Source organism: Malus sylvestris, chromosome 17 (genome assembly GCF_916048215.2).
Source record: "Malus sylvestris chromosome 17, drMalSylv7.2, whole genome shotgun sequence".
NCBI classification, from domain to species: Eukaryota; Viridiplantae; Streptophyta; class Magnoliopsida; order Rosales; family Rosaceae; genus Malus; species Malus sylvestris.
In genome coordinates this window covers 23,770,375-23,793,556 of record NC_062276.1, presented here as the reverse complement: position 1 = coordinate 23,793,556, position 23,182 = coordinate 23,770,375, and the positions used below count along the sequence as shown (strand labels likewise).

The 23,182-nt window shown below is 36.9% G+C and overlaps 2 protein-coding genes across 6 annotated transcripts; both read left to right on the top strand.

Annotated features, from left to right (window-relative positions):
* The first annotated feature begins 10,168 nt into the window (after window positions 1-10,168).
* Window positions 10,169-23,116, top strand: LOC126610236 (cyclin-A2-4-like). 5 transcript variants are annotated; one of them, XM_050278236.1, is made up of 11 exons: window positions 10,169-10,330; window positions 11,701-12,055; window positions 12,343-12,598; window positions 13,319-13,455; window positions 14,378-14,470; window positions 15,327-15,460; window positions 21,414-21,489; window positions 21,916-22,026; window positions 22,143-22,292; window positions 22,382-22,516; window positions 22,640-23,116. In XM_050278236.1, the coding sequence occupies exons 2-11, from the start codon at window positions 11,759-11,761 to the stop codon at window positions 22,691-22,693; spliced, it is 1,443 nt and encodes a 480-aa protein (XP_050134193.1). In that variant the 5' UTR covers window positions 10,169-10,330; window positions 11,701-11,758; the 3' UTR covers window positions 22,694-23,116. The 5 variants fall into 5 exon arrangements, with proteins under 5 accessions (XP_050134193.1, XP_050134194.1, XP_050134196.1 ...); XM_050278237.1 differs by having other exon boundaries at window positions 10,183-10,356; XM_050278239.1 differs by having other exon boundaries at window positions 10,183-10,384; window positions 13,322-13,455.
* On the top strand, window positions 17,662-20,555 carry LOC126610239 (uncharacterized). The gene is made up of 2 exons (XM_050278242.1): window positions 17,662-18,156; window positions 19,073-20,555. Exon 2 carries the CDS (start codon window positions 19,788-19,790, stop codon window positions 20,460-20,462), a length of 675 nt encoding a protein of 224 aa, XP_050134199.1. The 5' UTR covers window positions 17,662-18,156; window positions 19,073-19,787; the 3' UTR covers window positions 20,463-20,555.
* Window positions 23,117-23,182: the final 66 nt, after the last annotated feature.

The following is a 23,182-nucleotide window of genomic DNA, read 5'->3' as shown; positions in this document are numbered from 1 at the left end:
CCGAGATTATTAAAAAATGAATTTAGGATAATTTTTTTCTTAAAGTAACTTTAAAAAAATATTATGTAGACTATCCTAATTTAGTTTTATGAATATTTTAACCTTAAAATATTTAGATTCTGGTAAATATTGAAAAATCACTAAACTGATACCATAAAACTCGTGAAACACTATGAAAGAATATGAAACACATAAAATAATTTTTTTTCAAATTTCTTTAGCCGTTAGATTTAAATTTGGACCGTTGGATCTTCTTTTTTACAGTTGGATTCAATGAATTTATAAATTTAAAACTAAAAAAAAATACACATATATAGTGGGTTAGCCCCCACTAACCTGAGGGAAATCATGTGCTAAATTTGCCCCATAAATGAGGGATGCCACATAGAGTGAAGCCTCAGCACCGCGGCGAGGCTCCATGGATGGAAGGAGAGTGTGAAGGAGCACAGAGGAAAAGGATGAAGGTATTGATGGGACGGAGGAGGAAGAAACGGGGGAGGGGAGAGGAAAGAGATGAACTTCCAATTTTTTTTTATCATTTTAAATTTTTTTTGTTAATTAATCTTTCTTTATTTGTTTTTATTTACATGATGCCAAGGTGGCAACCACATCAACAAAAATATGAATTTTTATATTTGGCACATCATCACTTAACGGTTAAACAAAGTTTTTAACGGAGGTATGATATTGAAGTGAAATGATAAGTAACATATGAAATTGAAATGTTTTAAAGATGTTGTATGACATCTCAATTGTACCCAAACATGAGGGTGTAAAATGTAATTTACCCTTAATCTAAACTATAGAAAGAGAAATTCCAACTTGAATGCAAAGAGAGGTATATATATATATATATATATTTTTTTTTTTTTTTTTGAACAAACAATAGTATCCACTAAGGAGAGGGAGTTAGGCTTACCCTCACAATGGACTAAAAATAATGTGGTTCAAATTTGCCTTTGACAATGATTGAACCTAAGACCTCTCACTTACAAGTGAAAATGAATGCCAGTAGACCGTAGTACTAAATGGCAAGAGAGGTATATTTAACTAAGATAAATGTAAGGGGGGGTGTATTCAATTGGGGTTTTGAGGGATTTTAATTCTTTTAATGAATCCAGGAGTATTCAAACTGGATTTTAAGTGATTCTCTGAATCATTAAAATCCTTATAAATCCAGGTGTATTCAATTAGAATTTTAAAGAAGTTTATAACATTCTAGGTGTATTCAATTAGAATTAGAATTTAAAGAATTTGGAAAAGTTGAGGAATTAGAGGGATTTGGAGAGATTTTGTTGTGTATTTTAAACATCCATAAATCTCCCTTTTCCCCATGAGATTTCAAGAGAATTGAATCAAAAATTTACATGGAATCTCTACAAATCAATTAAGCTCCATAAAAATCCATAAATTTAGGAGGGTGTATTCAATTGAGAATTTGAGAGATTTTAATGGACTTATAAATCCATTGATTTTTATGGAGTTTAATTGATTTGTAGAGATTCCATGTAAAATTTTGATTCAATTCCCTCGAAATCTCTTGGGGAGAGGTGAGATTTGTGGATGCTCAAAATACACTACGAAATCTCTCCAATTCCCTCTAATTCCTCAACTTTCTCAAATTCTTTAAAATCAAATTCTAATTGAATACACCTGTAATGTGATAAACTTCTTTAAAATCCTAATTGAATACACCCAGATTTCTAAGGATTTTCATAAACTATCTTAAAATCCTGATTGAATACACATTGAATTTCAGAGAATCACTTAAATTCCTGATTGGATACCCCTAGATTCATTAAAAGAATTAAAATCCCTCAAAATCCCAATTGAATACACCCCCCTTATAAATCCAAAAGAAAACCCCAGATGTGCAACCAAACACAGCCGTCGGGGCCCTTGTTCCGGCTTAGGGTCAATGGTAGCCTCTCCCCACATCCTCCTAGCCTCTCCCACCCCTATCAAACCCCATCCACACATGTTCATCCTTACACCCCTCCCCCTCTCCTCCTCTTTTCTCCTCCCCTTCTCCCCGACCACTTCCCCAGTGACCCACCCTCTTTTTTCTCCATTTTTCTCTCTGTCTATGGGTGTTGCCCAACACTTGTAGTATAACATCCCCCCCTCACCGCCCCCCCCCCCCAAAAAAAAATTTTGGTAGCCTTTTTTCATGGCTATGTTGGAAGCTCCACCCAATTTCTTGATTTTCCCTTCCAAGGCCTTTCCCTTGGTTTGGGGCTAAATCTATGAACTTGGGTTGGTTTTTAGGTTTCTTGGTTTTTTGATGTTTAGGTTAGAACTACTCTTCTTGATAGAATTGTGACAATGCCGCCTTACCTAGACGGATCATGGCGGTTCCCCTTGCTTGGCTAGCGATAGTGATGGATCTCACATAAGCGGTAAAGTCTCCAGTGAAGACGAGCCAACCCGTGAAGATGAGCTGATGGGTGGATTCCATTCTTGGATTAGTGTAGGTTTTGTTTGTATCACGTCTAGCGGGTAATGTCTCGCCTAGCGAGTGATGTGGCCTTGTTTGTCAAGGACAATTTGATGTGGTCTTGCCTGTTGGCAACGACATTAGGTGTGCCCAGTTTAGGTTCATTGCGTCTGCCGTATTTGTGGCTAATCTAAACTTGTGCGCTTGTGTGACTACAATAGTGTTTGTGGTAGCCAATTAGGGGATTATTTTTATGCTTGTTCGATCGAATTATCTTCAAACCAATGAATTGATTATTGAAGAATGCACGCATGTGGACAACCTTCGTATTTGTTCATATTTGTCAATGAAATCACAATATCTTGAAACAAAGCTAAACCTAAGCCTATTCTAGTTTGTATATTTTAATTATAGACATATTATATTTGATACATTGCTAATTGGTAACAGCAAAGCAATGCAGTTGAAAGGTCATGTTGTTGAGGTTTTTCAACTTTGTTCAAGTGAGATTTGGATTGGAAAAGCCAACCCTTCAATTATTTTTCTTTGTTTTCAGTTACATTGGCTGGCACATAACATGCACGCTTATTGCTTAGTTCCTTTCATGTGGGGGTCCAGAGTCCAGATCAGCTTCAACTGTTGAAGGTAAATGATAAATCATAAGACTGTCATAAAAAGCTGCAACATCACATGTTAATAGTAATCAACTTCCCCATCCAAATCCAATGATGTAAATAATTGCTTCAAAATCTTGCTTTCGTTTCAAAATTCAAAAGTTAATCTCCCCTCCATTTCCATCGCAATGCTTCCACTCCGCATCCCACAGACTCGATTTGAATTTGGATTAATAGAAAATGCATGCCAGTGAAGACTCTTAGTTAGAGGAAATTACAAACCAAAAATGCAGGCGGGTATGTCTCTCGGGAGGCCAAATGTGTAACTTACCATTTGACTTAATTTTCTTTGTATAGGAAGCGTTTTTTTTAATGGCCGTAGAGCTACATGATTCTGTTTATTATGTGTTCTTGGAAGACAAATGTATTTGGGCGAGGTCCCTTAATTCTAGTTAATTCATGAATAAAACATCTCTCATACCATCGAAGTTCTTTTAAAAGGTTGAGATCAAACCATCGAAAAATAAACTACAAAATATGAAAGGAATTATTAATTCACTACTTCCCCAAAATGATTTGCAAATATTTCCCAAATACATTTGTAATCTTCATGACGTGTATGCGTTTTTAATTTCTCTTATGTAACATTTTGTAGTTAATTCTTTACTACCTTGACATCAATCCCATAGACTTTCAGTCTGTCACTACACCTTGAGAAGTGGAAGAATAACAATCCCCATTCCGCATAAAATTCTAGAGAAATTTCACTCAAACATGACCTAAACAATGTAACTCCATTTGAATATTTTTGTTTAATCGCACAAGTAGCTCACAATGATGGTAAGTTAATGATGTGGTGTATTGAACTCCTTACACACTCATATCTAATATTTTTATTGTTCTTGGTTGCCATTTTAAACAGTAAATTAATTAGTCATACTCTTGCACGATCTATAATAATACTTCATTTTGAGGTTTTCTCTACCAACCGGCTACCCTTACATCGTACAAAATAATTTCGAGGTTCAAATATGTTCATCGTAACAGTATGTTCGACGAGGCTTCATAAATATAGTGACAAATTTATTTGTTTATTTTTATAATAAGTGTAGTGACAAGTGTTGAGAGTGTTAATCCAACTCTCGTATGAATACAGAATTTTGTTAATGGAAATGTTAGGGACATACCCGCCTACACAAAATGTTAGGGACATACCCATCTACATATCATGTTCATAAGAAGTAGGTGTGAAGTCACATGAAATTATGCCACTTAATACTACAGTCTACTTATATTATTTTTCACTTGTAAGTTTGTAAGTGAATAAGTCTTAGGTTCAATTATCGCTAAAAGCAAATTTAAATTACATTATCAATATTGCTAGCCCATTGTGAGGGTAAACCCACTTCCTCTCCCTTTTAATGTAGATAATATCGTTTGTTCAAAAAATCAGAGGAAATTAATTTTCATTAACACCTACTTTTCAAAAATGCAGGTCTAAAATCATAGTCCCTAAGAATTATGTTAGTTATAGGAAATTACAAACCAACAAAAATACAGTCCTTAGATTTTGCATATGCTTATAAGTAATTGCTTACTCCTTATATTGCCAATTGATTTTATGGTGCAACTTCAACTTTTTTCATGGTATCAATTTAGGTTGTCCCATGCGTGAAGCTCAAGAGCCACATATGCTTCACGTCACCTGATTTGTGTTGTCCATGTGCTAAGTTTGAAAAGCGCCACATTAATCTCACAGGAAGAAATAATGGTTCTTGCATGTGCTTATAAGTAATTAGACTACTCTCTCCATATTGTCAATTAATTTTCTAGTGGAACCTAAACTTTCTTCAATAAGACATGATAAAAACGCTGCACATCAACTCTTTTCATTTTGTGATACAACCATGTATAAAGAGTCATACATATTCGTTTGTAGGTGAATTTACACCTACTTTTTAAATAAAAAAAATTATGTTAATGAAAATATCAGGGATCATATTTTTAAACTATGTGTAGGCTGAATGATGTGGATGTTGATGATTGAATTATTTTTTTAATACTTTAAAGAAGGAGTTAGGTTTCTATCTATGTGTTTCGAGTTCGAAACTTGACGCGCTCAAAATTATTTTAATTTTTCTCTATCAAAATTAACACAATTTCGTAACGTTTCATCCTTAAAAGTCTCTCTCGGGTCCAGACCCCAATACTCCATTCTCACAGCTTATAATGTTGGTAAACATTAGAACCACTTGTAATTTGTGCAATTCTCTTTCATGCACTCCCCCATTCCTGTTTTCCTGTTTTTTTTTTTTTTTGGGGGGGTCTTTGTAAATTTTAAGGATTTTAAAAGACTCTATGGTATTCAGTTAAAATTTTAAATGAGTTAATGAAGTTTAATAACATTTAATTAGGATTTTAAAGGATTTCTTTCACAAACGATATATTTACATTAATATATGAAGGAATAAAATGGTATCGAACTTGAAATTCACGAGATTCAAATCTAAGAATTCTCATTTATAAGTGATGATGAATACATTTAGATCATAGTACTAAGTATCATTTTAGGGGGTTTATAAAAGTCCATATAAATTTAGAAGTATTCACTAAGAATTTTAATTGAGTTTATCAAAGTCAAAGTGTATTTAAAAGTCAAACACCATGAACGGGCACATATAACAATCATACCCACCACGCCTATCACCCCTCCTAAAACCACAACAAATGTAGCAGCCACCGTATATAGAATCATTGCACCCATCCTCCAACTTCAACAAAAAAAAATTCAAAATTAAAAAAAAAATTCAAATAAAAAAAAAGAAACCGACAACCTATCAGCCAAGACCCCCTCTACCCCAGACATCATCCCCACTGGTAGTAGGCGACCTGCTCAAAAACCAGATCTAAGATCTTTGAACTTCACCTACTCATTGGATTTCGCATACGCTTGGCTTGAACGACGTTGTGAGTTATGACGGTCGAGAGACATCTCATAATCGGCGACGAGGACAATCGACTTTACGTCGAGACTCACGCAGATAGCACAACCACCAACAGTAGAAGGGTTGGCGAAGATAGTGAATCATATGATATATGGTTGTTGATGATTTGATTATTTACTTCATTGTTACGTTAAAGTGTTTATTTTCAATTGATGATACATCATTTAATTTATAAATTTAATTTAAAATTTAATTTGTCTAGCATTATCTTTTTATCAATTGTCATTTAATTTAGAACAAATGCATTGTAATTTGTTTACTATTGGAATAATTAAAATTATGGAAAAAGATTTTAGGTCTTGTTTGATACACCGTATATTGCACCGGATAGAATTATTAATACAGAGTTGGGTGTTTCGCGCGAACTGGGCTTTCTCTCTTGCTTCCTTCGCCGTCTCATTCTCTCGCTGACTACATTCTCCCCGTCTCCTTTGGCTGGCTATGTTCTCGTCGTCTCCCTTGGCCAGCTCTGTTCTCCTCTGGCCAGCTCTGTTCTCCTCGTCTCCTCTCATCGGCTCTGTCCTCTTTGGCCGGTGCTGATCTCTCCGGCTCTGTTCTTCCCGTTGCCATTTTTTTGGTTTAATTCAGACACCCACAGAGAGACCAATCGCACCACCACCGCACAAATTCAGAAAGATTTCATCTGGGTTTTTGAACCTTGACTTGGAATCGATTGTAGGATTTGAAAATTCGGAAAGATTTCATCTGGGTTTTACGATTTTGCCTGTTTCCCCTTTCTTTGTTTTCTGATTGTGATTTAATTTCCTTAGTTTCTGGGTATTTTTTGGATTAGTTTCAAATGTTTAGAGGGGGGGGGGGGAAGATCTGCTTGACGGTGCATTTCAAGCAATGCCTCTTTAGGCCAAGAATTGTAAGGAGAATTGAGGTTGTTGGGGGATAGTGCGGCAGAGAGATATGGGGAAGTTGAAGAGATGATTTCAATTTTTTTAGTTGTATTTTAAGTAACTTGATTTAAATAAAGGAAGATTTTGTTCTTTTTTAATTTGATCCATTTGGTGGTTGTGAATTTTATTAAGTGCAAAAAAAATCCCTTTTTTCCATTAATCATCCATTTTTATCTTAAAAAAAATAATATTTGAATTCCTTTTATTTTGTATAGTACTAAACACAATATAAATAATACGGTCGTTAGTCCGATACTGCATCATACGCCAGATTAATTTAGTCAGTACTATTTGGTGATTATTTATCCTATCTGACTCAAATAGGTAGTACAGTTTGAGCTGCTAAACGAGGCCTTAATGTACATGGTAGTATGTTTAATATTGGTAAAAAATGCATTTGATTGTTTTTTATTAATTAGTAGATAAAATAATTAATTTAGGACAAGGGTATTCTATTAATTAAATTGTTTTTTAGGGTTGTTTAGATATAGGCCCTTGTAACTAATATTGTCCAGACAAAAACCCATCTCATATTAAACATCCAAATAAAATCCAAAATTCAAATAGTCTGCCATGTTGGCAAATAAATGACATATCCTTATAAAATATTTACAACATATGCCACAATGACCTAAATATGTCAATAAATATTATTATTACTCACCTTCAATTATACTAGCAATGAGCAATTGAGCTCCTGTTTTAAAACCACGTATTACAAACTATTTACCTATATTTTAAAAATTCACTAATTTACCTACATTCTTTTGATACAAACTATTTACCTATATTTAAAAAAAAATCACTAATTTACATACATTCTTTTGTTACAAGCTAATTTATTTGCATTTTTTTTAGTAAATACTAATTTACCAATCTACTTATTAATTTACCTATACAAATAATTCTGTCATATTATTACTTATAATATCCAAAATAATCATATACAATTTTTCTTTACAATATCACACCTATGGGGTAGGTAAATTATTTTTACAGAATTTCTATTCTAAGTGGGTACTAACATATAGATAGGTAAATTATTTTCTATGGAAAGAAAAAAAAAACAACCATTATTTTGTATAATTTTTTTGACAGAAATTATTTTTGTCCATGTCTCAACGTAAAACACCATAATTTTTTTTTATATTATATATTGCATGCTAATAAGGTAAGCTAGTTTCATGATAAAACAATTTTTGGTAAAAAAATTTGAGAAAAAAAGCCTAATCAAATAATAGGTTAATTGACATTTAATTGCATTGAAAATAATAAAATGAAAAATTTATTATTAATTATAAGTCAAACCTAACCCATGTTACACTTTAGTAAACAATTACAATATGATATTCTAACATCTTCTCATTCCAACTATTCCTCAATTCAATTCTTCTCATTTTGATTATGGATTGTAAAAGAGCCTCAGTGAGTCTTCCCTGCTCACGGAATGATAGACTGTTGTGACGAAGCCATCAACCGGTCTCTATTTTAAATATAAAAAAAGGTTTCCTACTGCCTATCTATGGACTACACTGAATATATCAACAATATACGGGTATCATACGGTAAATATACTATCAGTATAAGGTGGATACACCAAATTTGAATACGTCAAACAAAATGAAAATAAATTAAACCAAAATTTGGATACTTAAGGGGGAATGAGTGAGTGATTAAACTAAAAAATAGGAAGAAAACAAGTCTTGAAGAATCACGAAACCTAGAGAAGAGAGGATACCTATGAGTGAGAGTTACCCTCTTCTCTAAGTTTGACCTGCATTTGTCGATAGTGATAGTGAGTTTACCATTTTAGCCTGAAAGCTATTTGAGTAAATTGTAGCTATTGTTCTTCAACCAAAAATTTATTATCATTAGTCCCTTAACTTTAATTCAACTTGAGAAATAGTCCCTTAACTCTAACCCAATTGTAGAAATGATCATTCAAACATAACTCGTTTTGACAAAATTTTTGATATAGTTGACGAAAATGACCATAATTACACACTTTGATGAGTTAAGGGACCCTAATTATATAAATGGTTATTCCAACATAACTTATTTTGACAAAATTTTGAAGAAATTGATGAAAAGAACTATAGCTACACATTTTGATAAGTTGAGGGACCAATGGTAATGGATTTTTAGTTGAGGAATTATTGCTCCAATTTGATTAAAGTTGAGGGACCATTGCTACAATTTACTTAACCCTATTTTATTCCCAACAAAAAAAAAAAAGTTTTCTCGTGTGTGAGGGTTTTTCGGATTCGTCCATCTCATAGTTGTCAACTCTAGCTATGACCAGAGGTCGACGACTAGCAAAAACACAAAGGGCGTGTTTGGCATGCCAGATAATACACCGGATAATACTATTTAATACTATCTGGTGTTTGGTGTCATTCCGTATTAAATTAGCACCATATTATTTATGCGGTTCGGCCCATTTTATACGACGTATGCCGGATAACTTATAGACTCCAAATCGTCGGTATTAATTAGTCGTGTCGCTGAAAACAAAATCAAGCTGACTCTTTTTCCATCTCTTTTGCTAGTTTTAAATTGTGAAACTCAGTGCCATAAATGTTCTTCAATCTCCTTTTGAAGAAGTAAATGAGCATGGTAATCTTTGATGAATTGAGTTTTTAATCCGGTACTGTACCAAACGGCCGATTAAATAGTCAGTACGCTTGACTAAATAGTCAGTACTATCCGATGACAAATTATCCTATCCGATTGAAATAGTCAGTACAGTCCGAGCTGACAAACGAGACCAAAGAGATACCTTATTTTGGATGGAGAAAGTTTGATCTCCTCCTCACTCTAAAAATCCCTTCAAATCCAAATACAAATTTTGAAGTTTTGAACAAGTCAACTTTTACCAAGTGAAAATCTATCTTCCAAGTTCCAACAGCTTAATGGTAAATTGAAATTGAATAATTTCTAACAGCAATTAAAATTTGAAATCTCACCACAAAAACTACCAGATGATCCTCAACCATACAAGGCGTAAATCTCAACTAAATCAAAATAAAATAAAAAAATTAAACAAAGCTAAACCACACACTCAACGAACAGTGTTTTAACCTTTTGCAGTCAAACCGGTCAAAACCCTTTGCAGACAATATTATTAATTTTTAAATATATTTATTTACTATTAAATCAGTTTTCATTTTCCAATTTAATTTTTCCATTAAACATTATTAACCAGCAGCAACAACTACCTCCACTTTGCTTCTGTGTCAGATTTTCAAATTGTGCCCAATCCCGCTCACTCTTCCACTCTCTCTCTCTCTAAAGCTCAGAGCTTTCTCACTCCACCTCTCCTTGGAGGCCTTTGGAGCTTTTAGGGGGGAGAGAGATTCATTCCTTCAGGTCAATCTTCAGCCCAACAATGCAATGTGTGTGTCTATACATGTCAAAATCTATGTATGTAATTCAGGGGTTTCCTCAATTTTTTTGTTTTGTTCTGGAGACGAATCGATTAGGGTTTCTGGGTTTGTTTCCATTTTTTGAAATTCTTCGAGTTTTGGGTCGCTTGACATTGTTCTGGGCGACCAATGTATGTTTGGCTAGTGAGAAAATGTGGGGAAAGAAAAAGGAAATAAATCAATGTTTCAAGACTCTTTCTTTCTTTAATTTTTCATTTTTGATGAAAATTTCCACTTAACAGAAGCTGGGTTTTACTTCTTCTATTTGGTTTTTTATATAAAAAAAGAAGAAATTTCCAAGAAATTTCCAACTTGGCTCACATTTTCTTTTGTATTCTCCCATTTTCTTGGGGATCAAACGGGTCAAGGTGTAAACTTTAGAGATCCTGAAATTTAAAAAATTGGGTTCATAGCAAAAAATGATTTTATCTGCAACTGGAAGAACTCAGCTCAATGCTTTTGCTTGATTGCTGAGAATTTGTAGGTAAAAGCAAACGAGCTCAGTTTTTCAGTCCTTTTACATGTTTTTGATCCCACTTCTGTCTGATCTGAGTAGCTGAAATTTGAAAATTCCAGATTGTAGTTTGTTTCCTTGAAAACGAATTTACGGGCTGAATGATTTTTAGCTATATATTCATGCTTTTCTCTGGATTTTCCTTACATTTCATTCATACTTTTGATTATTATGGCCAATGTACTAGTCTGAATGAAATCCATTGAACATCAAATTTTCCGTTTTTTCAGAAAAAAAAATCTTGGCATGATGGTTTTCCAAAGTTTTCTCGACATGCCTATCATTTGAAATTTGAATATATATATACATTTGGGTATAAGCTGAATCAATATTTTCCATTGATCTGTACTTTGTGACAAAAATGGTTAATTTAATAATTATCCATGTAATTTGGCACTTTGGGAGTTTACTTAGAAAGATCATTTGGGACTTTGACTTTTATGATCATTGATCATCATTCACATATTTCTTATATCCTGATACGGACGTGATCTTGTGTACTGTATGAATAACTTTATTTCATGTTTGTATCAGATTCAAATTTTGTGCACCTTTGTATGAATAACTTTTTTTCCACCAACATATTGTACTGTTCTACCGCACTAAAATAAAAAAGACTCTTGATTTACGTATTTTCGTGCTTATCGTGGTTTTGAATTTCATGAGATGCATTGCATAACAGTAGCCCTGAATATCACCTTACAAATGTCATACTTCCTGCTTGAATTGTTAATCTGTGGTAGTTTCATGCTAATTATTCCGCTTGTTCTTGAATTTACTTGGCCCTGGTTTTATTGCAGATCACATTGATTGGTTCCATTTGATGTGCTGAGCTGTTTCTCTCTAAACTCTGCTAACATGAAGAGAGAAAATATGGTCACCGCAAATGTTAGGGAGCTTCCTGGTAGAATAACACGTGCTCGAGCTGCTGCACTTCATACATCTGGACATATTCCCCCACCAAAACCACCCACACAACAGAATCAGAAGCAGGCTTTGCGAACAAATTCAAAGAGAGCTTCCACGGATGAGAACAATACAAAAGCTACTGGTAATGCATGTATCCAACGCAAGAGGAGGGCAGTACTTCAAGATGTGACCAACGCTCTCTGTAAACCTTCATATGGAAACTGCATCAATGCAACTAAAATTCAGGTCAATAGCCTGCTAGTTAGATTTTCTCCATAATAAGTAGTCAGGTTTCCTCATAAATGTTGAGTAAATACAGAAACGCTTGGTCTATATTAGTGTACTGCTAATTTTAGTTGCAATTCTTTAGATTATTCATGGTATTAATACGCTTGAAAGACCATTTCCAGATTATAATTTCCATTTCCCAGTATCTTCCTTGTAGCAAAGTTTTGTATGCATATATGTCCATATATTCACATCATGAACTTTACTATTTTTTATCCCTCAAAAACTGCCTCTAATTAATGCAGGCTAAAAACAGTAAGCCAGCTAAAAAGGGTCAGGCAAAGCTGACGGAAATGGCCCCTTCTGTTGCTGTAGATTCAAAAACCAATGTTGTGCAGGGAACAGTAAAACCAGAAATTAAATCAGACGAATTTTGCCGCTCAATCAATGTGGAAGATGGCAACATACTTATGCGGTCAACTAAGGATGTGAAAGATGTTCGTCCGTTGGAAAATCGTAGTTCTGGAGTGAATCCAAAGTTCCAAAGCCCTGCGTATAAAGGTTTGCATTTCTTTAATTTTCTCTCCCCCAAACATGACAAATCAATGCAAGTTTGAGTTGAAATGCGAAAAAAGAGTAACACTACATAGGAGTTTATATATCAATGTATTTCCATTTCACTTACTCATAATGTACAAAGGATAAGAGGCTGATAAATAGCATGATTAGACATCACTTTGCTGATTAGTTGTAATTACCATAATTCAGTAGTTGTTATATACTGCAGAGCGCTCAAGGGCTATATGAGCTTGGAAGGTTTTATCTGAGGAGGTTTCATTCATTTCTCCTATTAGCAATGAGGTCATATGCATTAACCACTAAAATAGAACATAATCATATGTTTTCTGTAAACTCAATCCAACTCCAAAAGCTTGAACAAATACACACTGGAAGGTTTGATGGTGTACTGCTTATGTTCATGAGAGTTGTTGTCCTTGAGAATTACATTAAACTAGTTATTGGATAATGACGAGAAAGAAGTTGTGGTTCAACATGATTCACAAATTACTATATAAATCTTCCTCTTCCAATAGTTTGCTTCATTGTGTCGTGACAATATATGACCCTTTGTACTTCTGAAGACAGTTGATCCATGTCAATGCAATACAATGATTTTCTGAGCTACTTGAGTGCTAGATGCCAGATGATAATGTTTCTTTTAGGATCTTCTATGGCTTTAGTATGCAGTAGTTTGTGACCTTTAGTATTGTATTGTTGCAGCAGACAATGGTAGTCTTTCAGCGGACACGGTTACATCAGGCAACCAGCATATTGTTAACATTGATGCAGATTACAAGGACCCTCTATTGTGTAGCCTCTATGCCCCTGACATCTATAACCATTTATCTGTTGCAGAGGTTTGTGCTGTTGAAGCTTTTTTATATGTACGGCAGTCCCTTTCTAGGAGCACCAGTATTTTAAATATGTATGCATTACAGTGATTAATTTATCAATTGGATACCAAAGCTACACATTTATGGACAAGAAGTAGTGATACTTAAGACGCATTAAATTATCTAGCTTAACAAGCATAATGGCCTCAAACCACAATGATGTAGTGGTACTTAAGACTCATCTGAAAATCTGATACATGATTTCCGGCAAACTGTATTATTTAGCCTCCTATCTTCATTAGAACATTGTTTTGTTGATCGCCTCGTACAGGTTAATAGATCAGCCATAAAGGATATTAAAGATGGTTCCTTTCCATACTGTGCAATGAAAATAACCGGAAATTTTCCTTTGAGATAGAATCTTTTGATAACAAAATGAAAACTATTTATAGATGTTGTTGGAAGAGAACATGATGTATTCAAGTGGCACAGGTTACAATTTCATCTTTAGTACGAAACATGTAAAACAAACTGCATTAAGCTGTATCATGAAGTGAAGTTGTATATGTCACATATTTTTAAAGGAACAAAAGATTCTGTTAAAGGAGGTGGCACTTAAGAAAATAAACCATTTTGAAGCTATTATTTTTTAGATTGTCTAAGCCTTTTGTCATATGATGGTGTGTTCTGGTATAGATACTAGTCTTTCATAAGCTTTAACAAATTAGAAACATAAATAATTGGTTGATTTACGAATGATAATGCAGTGCTGTGCTAAGCTACAGTGCTCTTTGACTTCGTGCAATTCTTGGCACAAGCAAAGGTCACAAACCTATTAAAATGCATGTGATCTTTTGCTCTCATTTTGTTTCCAACATAGCACTCAGTGCTGGTTCCTTTGAGCTTCCATCTTTCTATCAGGAAAACTAAATTTTATTTTTGACAGCTTGAAAGAAGGCCATATGCTGGTTTTATGGAAACAATACAGCAAGATATCACCAAAACTATGAGGGGGATTTTAATCGATTGGCTTGTAGAGGTTCGCATGGTTCTTTTATCTTGTATTTTTTTATTGATAGTCTACATAGCTCATTTATCTGATATGAATAGTGGTTGCAGTTTAGGGAGCTAGTTGATGCTACCTTGTATAGCTAATTTCGAGTTATATTGTGAAGATATTACTGTCATTTTGTACTTAAATAGAAATAATTCATTTTGGATATTTTCAAATTTATCTTTGGTGGACTGAACTTGAATTTTCAATCTTCACGAACGCAAGTTATTGTAGGTAAAATGTTTGTATCTTGCTCTGAACTTTGTCCCACATTGTGCCCTTACCAAATGGTATGTATAGAGTTGAGTAGTATATCAATGGCATTTATATAACCCTTACTCCCGATTGATCAACAATAACCAGTTTCCTGGTCCATACAGTGCAAGTTTTTGACTCGGTAATTGCCTTATGTATTACTGGAAGGTAACTGAGGAATTTAAATTAAAAAATCTGTTATCTATTTATAGCTTGGTGCCTTATTTTTGTCCTCTAAAGTAAACACTTCCTTACAATGCCCGTGATTTCACTTTCATGTTATGAAATGCTCACTATTAGTAAAGGAGATTGCATTTGCGTTTACCTGATATTGCTATCCTGCTTATAAGATTGTTATGTCTTTTGCATTTTGTACTGTAATTTTTGTTTACTCATGACTTGTTTAGTAACATTTGCATACATCTTGCAGAATAAGTCTTACATGAAGCTCCTATTCCATTACAGAACATAGCCGTGAACATTAATGCATCTTAGTTTTTATTCAATGCTATAATGATGTATTATGCTTTATATAAAGCGTGTGAATACTAATAGAGTTAATTTGACAAAACGATAATGGTTTCAGGTGTCAGAGGAATATAAGGTGGTGCCAGATACGCTTTACCTCACAGTTTATCTCATCGATTGGTTTCTCTGTCACAATTATATTGAAAGGAATAGACTTCAATTGCTTGGCATCACTTGCTTGCTGATCGCCTCGTAAGTGTTCATACCTATAGCAGAGTTAACTGCAATATCTTGTTACAACTTACGATTCTTTATAAATTGTGATTTTATTTTATGCAATCACTGTTATCTATAAGTCCTAATCTTAGCAGTCAAAAATATGGAAACCTAAATTTTCCAAAATTGTCTCTCAACTGGTTGTATTGACAAGTGAATGAACAATACAACAACAACAACAACAAAGCCTTTTCCCACTAAGTGGGGTCGGCTATATGAATCCTAGAACGCCATTGTGCTCGGTTTTGTGTCATGTCCTCCGTTAGATCCAAGTACTCTAAGTCTTTTCTTAGAGTCTCTTCCAAAGTTTTCCTAGGTCTTCCTCTACCCCTTCGGCCTTGAACCTCTGTCCCGTAGTCACATCTTCGAACCGGAGCGTCAGTCGGCCTTCTTTGCACATGTCCAAATCACCGGAGCCGATTTTCTCTCATCTTTCCTACAATTTCGGCTACTCCTACTTTACCTCGGATATCCTCATTCCCAATCTTATCCTTTCTCTTGTGCCCACACATCCCACGAGGCATCCTCATCTCCGCTACACCCATTTTGTGTACGTGTTGATGCTTCACCGCCCAACATTCTGTGCCATACAACATCGCTGGCCTTATTGCCGTCCTATAAAATTTTCCCTTGAGCTTCAGTGGCCTACGACGGTCACACAACACGCCGGATGCACTCTTACACTTCATCCATCCAGCTCGTATTCTATGGTTGAGATCTCCATCTAATTCTCCGTTCTCTTGCAAGATAGATCCTAGGTAGCGAAAACGGTCGCTTTTTGTGATCTTCGCTAGATTGCTCCGGTCATTAGTGTGGATAAGTATATAAATGGATAGAGATAGGAAAGCAAACACAAGATGTACGTGGTTCACCCAGATTGGCTACGTCCACGGAATAGAAGAGTTCTCATTAATTGTGAAGGGTTTACACAAGTACATAGGTTCAAGCTCTCCTTTAGTGAGTACAAGTGAATGATTTAGTACAAATGACATTAGGAAATATTGTGGGAGAATGATCTCGTAATCACGAAACTTCTAAGTATCGGAGTGTGGTGTCGTCTTGACTTGCCTTATTTGTCTCATAGGTAGATGTGGCATCTTCTCTGGAAGTACTCTTCCTCCATCCAGGGGTGGTATCTTTAACTGGTGGAGATGCACAAGGTAATGTATCAATTTCACTTGAAGCTTACTTGTAGTTTCAGGCTTGGTCAAGCGCGATACAAACCATGTAGTAGGAGTCCCCCAAGTCGCCGAGCTAGGGGGTCTGCTGAAAGAGGTGACAGACAAGGTAAGCAATCAGAGCTCCGACTGATTGTTCACCTTCTCCCCATCTTGCAGCAGCATGAAGGATAAAGAGAAGAAAAATGAGAAGAGATGATATGAGATACTTTTGCTTTTGAAGAAGTAACTTTCCACAGGCTTATTCTTGAACTGAGCTGGAGGGTTTTCTGGTTTCCTCCAGAGTATAAGGCCGACTGAAGAATTTGAGGGTCAAAACAAGTCCATCAAATCTAGAGTACGTTCCACCCTGCTGATATGGGATACTTTTGCTTTTGACAGAGTAATGGATGTATCGGCACGTGTGCTGTTACGCTTGTCTCCACATGCTTCCTTGTATCCTTCGCACTTGCCCTATCTGTTCCTCAAGCAGATGCGGAATCTTCCCTGGAAACATAAGATGTTGAAGATGAGTACTCGAGAGCAATGCCAGGTAAGTAATCAGGTAAGGGGTTCCAGGCAGTCAGTTCCTGGCTGGAAGCTTGATTCCAAGTGCTGACTGATTGCTCTCTTTCTCCTTGTCTTGCAGGTAAAAACAAGGCCAAAGGAAAAGACAGGGAAAAAGCATGATATGGGATACTCTTGCTTTTAACCCTGATGATATGAGATATTCTTGCTCTAGTATAGCTTGTTTGCAGAGGTATTATCGGGGGGAAAGAAAGCTGAATATTTCGAAAGGCTTCGTTGGGAGTGCCCTCTCAGATATGATGAAGGGTTGAGCATTTTTGCAGGTCTGCCTGTCCGTTGGGGATGGAGGTCGACATATATAGGAGTCTCCCTAACAACAAGTAGTAATGCTATTCCTTTACCCTGCTTGGTCATAGCACGGTAGTGGGAGCTGCCAGTTTCACATGTTTTAACTCTGTCAGAGCACTTTGAAAAAGTGGTCTATGGTATCTGGCTCTCGAGAACGATGCCTCTTCGATTTTTGAGAAAGCAATCATGCTGGGGGTCTGGCTCTCGAGATTCGGAGAGCAGTGTCTCTTCGATTTTTGAGGAAGTAATCATGTTGGGAGTCTGGCTCTCGAGATTCGGAGGGCGGTGCCTCTTCGATTTTGGAGCAAGCAATCCTGTTGGGAGTGTTGTCTCGAATGTGAGTAAAGGTTGGGCATGTTTGCTAGTCTACCTTGCCACGAAGCACAAAGGTTGACACACAGGGACTTTCCAATTATCCAGCAATGGTACTGTTCCTTTACCCTCTCTTCGCTTTTGAGAAAGTAGTCATGTTGGGAGTCTGGCTCTCGAGATTCGGAGAACGGTGCCTCTTCGATTTTGGAGCAAGCAATCTTGTTGGGAGTGTTTTCTCGAATGTGAGTAAAGGTTGGGCATGTTTGCTAGTCTACCTTGCCACGAAGCACAGAGGTTGACACACAGGGACTTTCCAATTATCCAGCAGTGGTACTGTTCCTTTACCCTTGTGGGTAATAATATGGTAGCTAGACCTTCAAAATTTATGTGTCTAAACTTTGTTAGTGCTGTTTCTTTGCTATTCTTTTACCTTTCTTGGTCAGAGCGATGTAGTGGGAGCTGCAAGCTTCACGTGCTCAACTTTGGCAGAGAACTTTGGCAAAGTTATCTGTGGTACCCATGAGCTATTGTTGCGTGTGGGAAGTGGGTGATTGAACAGTAAGATTCATGTGCTTTCTACTTCACCAGAAGTCTTCGACAGAATGCCCATAATTTCTGCAAAGCTGAGTGTGCGTGTGACAGGTGCTGACAAGGCTAGAAAAGTAGGTGCCTCTTCGATTTCTGAGATCGGCCCTCGTGGTCTCTGAGCAGCCCAGCTTTTGAGAAAGCGAGCGCCTCTTCGATTGATTCGGAGAACGATGCCTCATCGATTTTTTAGAAAGCAATCATGCTGGGGGTCTGGCTCTCGAAGATTCGGGGAGCAGTGTCTCTTCGATTTTTGAGAAAGTAATCATGTTGGGAGTCTGGCTCTCGTGATTCGGAGGGCGGTGCCTCTTCGATTTTGGAGCAAGCAATCTTGTTGGGAGTGTTTTCTCGAATGTGAGTAAAGGTTGGGCATGTTTGCTAGTCTACCTTGCCACGAAGCACAGAGGTTGACACACAGGGACTTTCCAATTATCCAGCAATGGTACTGTTCCTTTACCCTCTCTTCGATTTTTAAGAAAGTAGTCATGTTGGGAGTCTGGCTCTCGAGATTCGGAGGACGGTGCCTCGTCGATTTTGGAGCAAGCAATCTTATTGGGAGTGTTTTCTCGAATGTGAGTAAAGGTTGGGCATGTTTGCTAGTCTACCTTGCCACGAAGCACAGAGGTTGACACACAGGGACTTTCCAATTATCCAGCAGTGGTACTGTTCCTTTACCCTTGTGGGTAATAATATGGTAGCTAGACCTTCAAAATTTATGGGTCTAAACTTTGTTAGTGCTGTTTATTTGCTATTCTTTTACCCTTCTTGGTCAGAGCGATGTAGTGGGAGCTGCAAGCTTCACGTGCTCAACTTTGGCAGAGAACTTTGGCAAAGTTATCTGTGGTACCCCATGAGCTATTGTTGCGTGTGGGAAGTGGGTGATTGGATAGTAAGATTCATGTGTTTTCTACTTCCCCAGAAGTCTTCGACAGAATGCCCATAATTTCCGCAAAGCTGAGTGTGCGTGTGACAGGTGCTGACAAGACTGGAAAAGTAGGTGCTTCTTCGATTTCTGAGATCGGCCCTCGTGGTCTCTGGGGAGCCCAGCTTTTGAGAAAGCGAGCGCCTCTTCGATTTCTGAGATCGGCCTTCGTGGTCTTTGAGCATCCCAACTTTTGAGAAAGCAAACGCCTCTTCGATTTCTGAGATCAACCCTCGTGATCTCTAAGCAGCCCAGCTTTTGAGAAAGCAAACGCCTCTTCGATTTCTGAGCAGGCGCCTCTTCGATTTCTGAAGCTCCGTCGAGTGCAGATTTTTATAGAGGCTGGCATTAAGTTCCAAAGCACACTTGAATCTCCACCAGTAGAAGCTTCATTCTTGCACTTCTAAGATCTTGATTTGTCCGACCTCTTCTCTCTTCAACACCTTTGAAAATGTCTGGCCCCTCCGACCGTCGTTTTGACTTGAACCTTGTTGAAGAGGCAGCCCCGCCTTCTCCAGACAACATATGGCGCCCATCCTTCGTCTCCCCTACTGGTCCTCTTACCGTTGGGGATTCCGTGATGAAGAATGATATGACCGCTGCGGTGGTGGCCAGGAACCTTCTCACTCCCAAAGATAACAGACTACTTTCCAAACGGTCTGATGAGTTAGCTGTTAAGGATTCGCTGGCTTTCAGTGTTCAGTGTGCAGGTTCTGTGTCTAATATGGCCCAACGCCTATTTGCTCGAACCCGCCAAGTTGAATCATTGGCGGCTGAAGTGATGAGTCTCAAACAGGAGATTAGAGGGCTCAAGCATGAGAATAAACAGTTGCACCGGCTCGCACATGACTATGCTACAAACATGAAGAGGAAGCTTGACCAGATGAAGGAAACTGATGGTCAAGTTTTACTTGATCATCAGAGATTTGTGGGTTTGTTCCAAAGACATTTATTGCCTTCGTCTTCTGGGGCTGTACCGCGTAATGAAGCTCCGAATGATCAACCTCTGATGCCTCCTCTTTCTAGGGTTCTGTCCAGTACTGAGGCTCCAAATGATCCCCCTTCGGTGCCTTCTCGTTCTGGGGCTCTACCGACTGCTGAGACTTCTCCTAAGCAACCTTTGTGAAGGCTCCTTCTTGTGTGTTTATTTTGACTCATGTATATGTACATATTTGTAGCTTATCGGGGATATCAATAAATAAGCTTTCCTTCATTTCAACGTATTGTGTTAAATACACCAAAGCCTTCTTCGCTAAGTTCTTTGAATTTTCTTTTGTTGAAGCTTGTATGTTGAAGCTTTCTAAGTGGAGCATGTAGGTTGGGGTAGTGTTCCCTTAATTTCCCGAGTGAGGAAAACTTCTCGGTTGGAGACTTGGAAAATCCAAGTCACTGAGTGGGATCGGCTATATGAATCTTAGAACGCCATTGTGCTCGATCCTGTGTCATGTCCTTCGTTAGATCCAAGTACTCTAAGTCTTTTCTTAGAGTCTCTTCCAAAGTTTTCCTAGGTCTTCCTCTACCCCTTCGGCCCTGAACCTCTGTCCCATAGTCGCATCTTCTAATCGGAGCGTCAGTAGGCCTTCTTTGCACATAAGTCGGAAGCAATTTATATTTGTCCAACGTGTTTTATCAATGCAATATGCTTTATATTCCGAGGCTTGTGCAATTTGAAAAATATCATCAATATACCATCACCTTAAATTCTAGATTAGTTTCCTCAATTTGCCTCTTTCATTTCAACAAGGACCATTAATGGGAAACAAGAAACCTTAACCAAAATATTGCATGATGGTTGCTTAATACGAAGTTTCAAAAGGTTCATTCAAATGCTTTGTGCGGCAACGGAAAGGGAAATATATGTTGGATGAAATAAGTACCGACACAATAAAGTTTATTCTATAACTGTATAAGATTTATAGACTAATATGATAAATTGATTTAGTTACGAATCACTTGCAAGTGATTGTATATAATTAGTTTCAAAGGGTTCATTCAAATTCATTTTGCAGACATGATATCTGTCAAATGTTGTTTATGAGATTGCTGATGTGGTTCTTCTCTTTTTAATCTTATTCAGGAAATATGAAGAAATTTGTGCACCACGTGTTGAAGAACTTTGTTTCATGACAGACAACACTTACTCGAGAGAGGAGGTATGTCATTGTCCATTCTTACTCCAAAAGACTGGTTCAATTATGAGGAATTTATATACTGATGAGGAAAACCTCTTCTGAATGAGTAAACGCTTGCCATGGGATGCTCTAAAGTAGTATAATGTCTACCTCTGCACATAAATAGAGGAAATGAAAATGACCTTGTAGGATCATGCAACTTTATCCTTTTGTCCCTGCTACACATTGGGAGAAGGCAAGATGCCTTTTAGTCATAGGTCTGAAGTTTATGAGAAAAATCTTTAACCCTGAACCTCCCTCTCTTTTTATACTGAAAACCGAAAGCCTGTGGCAGGTCTTGCATGTGTTTATTTCATAGTTAAATCCTTAAGGGTTTTAGGGCTTCGGGTTTATTCTGCCCTGTTAAAATTCTTTTCATTGCATTCCTAAAAAAAAGAAACGTTGCAGGTGCTGAAAATGGAGAGTCAAGTACTGAAGTATTTTGGTTTTCAACTATTTGCACCAACTACAAAAACGTTCCTCAGGAGATTTCTTCGAGCAGCTCAAGCTTCTTATAAGGTACCCTGATTAGTTAAAGTTGCTTTTGGCCTTGGTTTACAGATACCATGCTTTTTTATTTATTGACATTTGATTTGAAGAAAGACATACCGATGGAATCATTATTTTTTTTGCAGAGTCCTAGCCTTGAACTGGAGTACTTGGCCAATTATCTTGCTGAACTAACTTTGGTTGACTATAGCTTCTTGAATTTCCTTCCGTCTGTCATTGCTGCATCAGCTGTTTTTCTTTCCAAATGGACCTTGGATCAGTCCAGCCACCCATGGGTTTGTCTTTCCTCTTTCTAGCATCATTATTTTCTCATGCGTGTTGATTATATACTGGAAATGTGACTTCCGTTGTGCAACTCTAACAGAATCCAATACTCGAATACTATACTCGTTACAAGCCATTGGATTTGAAGGTCACAGTTCTTGCTTTGCAAGAATTACAGTTGAACACTAGTGGTTGTCCTCTGAATGCCGTGCGCATGAAGTATAGACACCAAAAGGTATCAAATAGCACAAATTTGAAACAACTGCTAACGTTTCTAAACTCCGTATGAATTTTCATTACACCAGACTTGGAATGTTATGTGAGTTTTCTGCTAATGATGTGGTTTTTGTTACGGCAGTACAAATCTGTGGCGGGTTTGTCATCCCCGAAACTCCTTGAAACGCTATTTTGAAGATGATTTTAAGGGAGAGCTAACAGAGACTGTGACATGTACACTTTCCGGACAGAAGTTTCCTTGGTTTTTTTTTTCAATCACACTCCAAGAGGTTGTGCTAGACCTAGACGTGCCATCTTAATCCCGTCTTCGTGCTGTTTACCTTCATTTTATCCAATTTCTTAATTCATGTTCATAGATTTTCCGACCTGGGTCTGTGCTATAAGTGAACTAAGGTTGTCTGGCCACTTAAGTATGAAACTTGGTTACATGAATTGTTAATAGTCGTCGTCATTATGTTGAGTTCAGTTTAATCCAGCGCGTAATCAGGTTGTCCTCGGTTTAATTAAGTTGTAAAGTTTTTCAGGACCCTAATTAATTAGTGAGATGTAACTTATGCAGCCAAAGCTTTTAATCTAATGAACCATATTTTTGTTTGAATGCAAGTTTCCATGTTGCATGATCAGAACTTAATAGTCTTACATAAGCCTAATGAGATTGACTTTG

What these genes read in the sequence shown, in the direction of transcription:
- LOC126610236 (XM_050278236.1), top strand. Translation starts at nt 11,759, where the DNA reads ATGAAGAGAGAAAATATGGTCACCGCAAATGTTAGGGAGCTTCCTGGT. An exon ending in TCAATGCAACTAAAATTCAG is followed by an intron (nt 12,056 to 12,342) that starts GTCAATAGCCTG and finishes TAATTAATGCAG; the next exon opens with GCTAAAAACAGTAAGCCAGC. An exon ending in ATCAGTCCAGCCACCCATGG is followed by an intron (nt 22,293 to 22,381) that starts GTTTGTCTTTCC and finishes CAACTCTAACAG; the next exon opens with AATCCAATACTCGAATACTA.
- LOC126610239 (XM_050278242.1), top strand. Translation starts at nt 19,788, where the DNA reads ATGTCTGGCCCCTCCGACCGTCGTTTTGACTTGAACCTTGTTGAAGAG.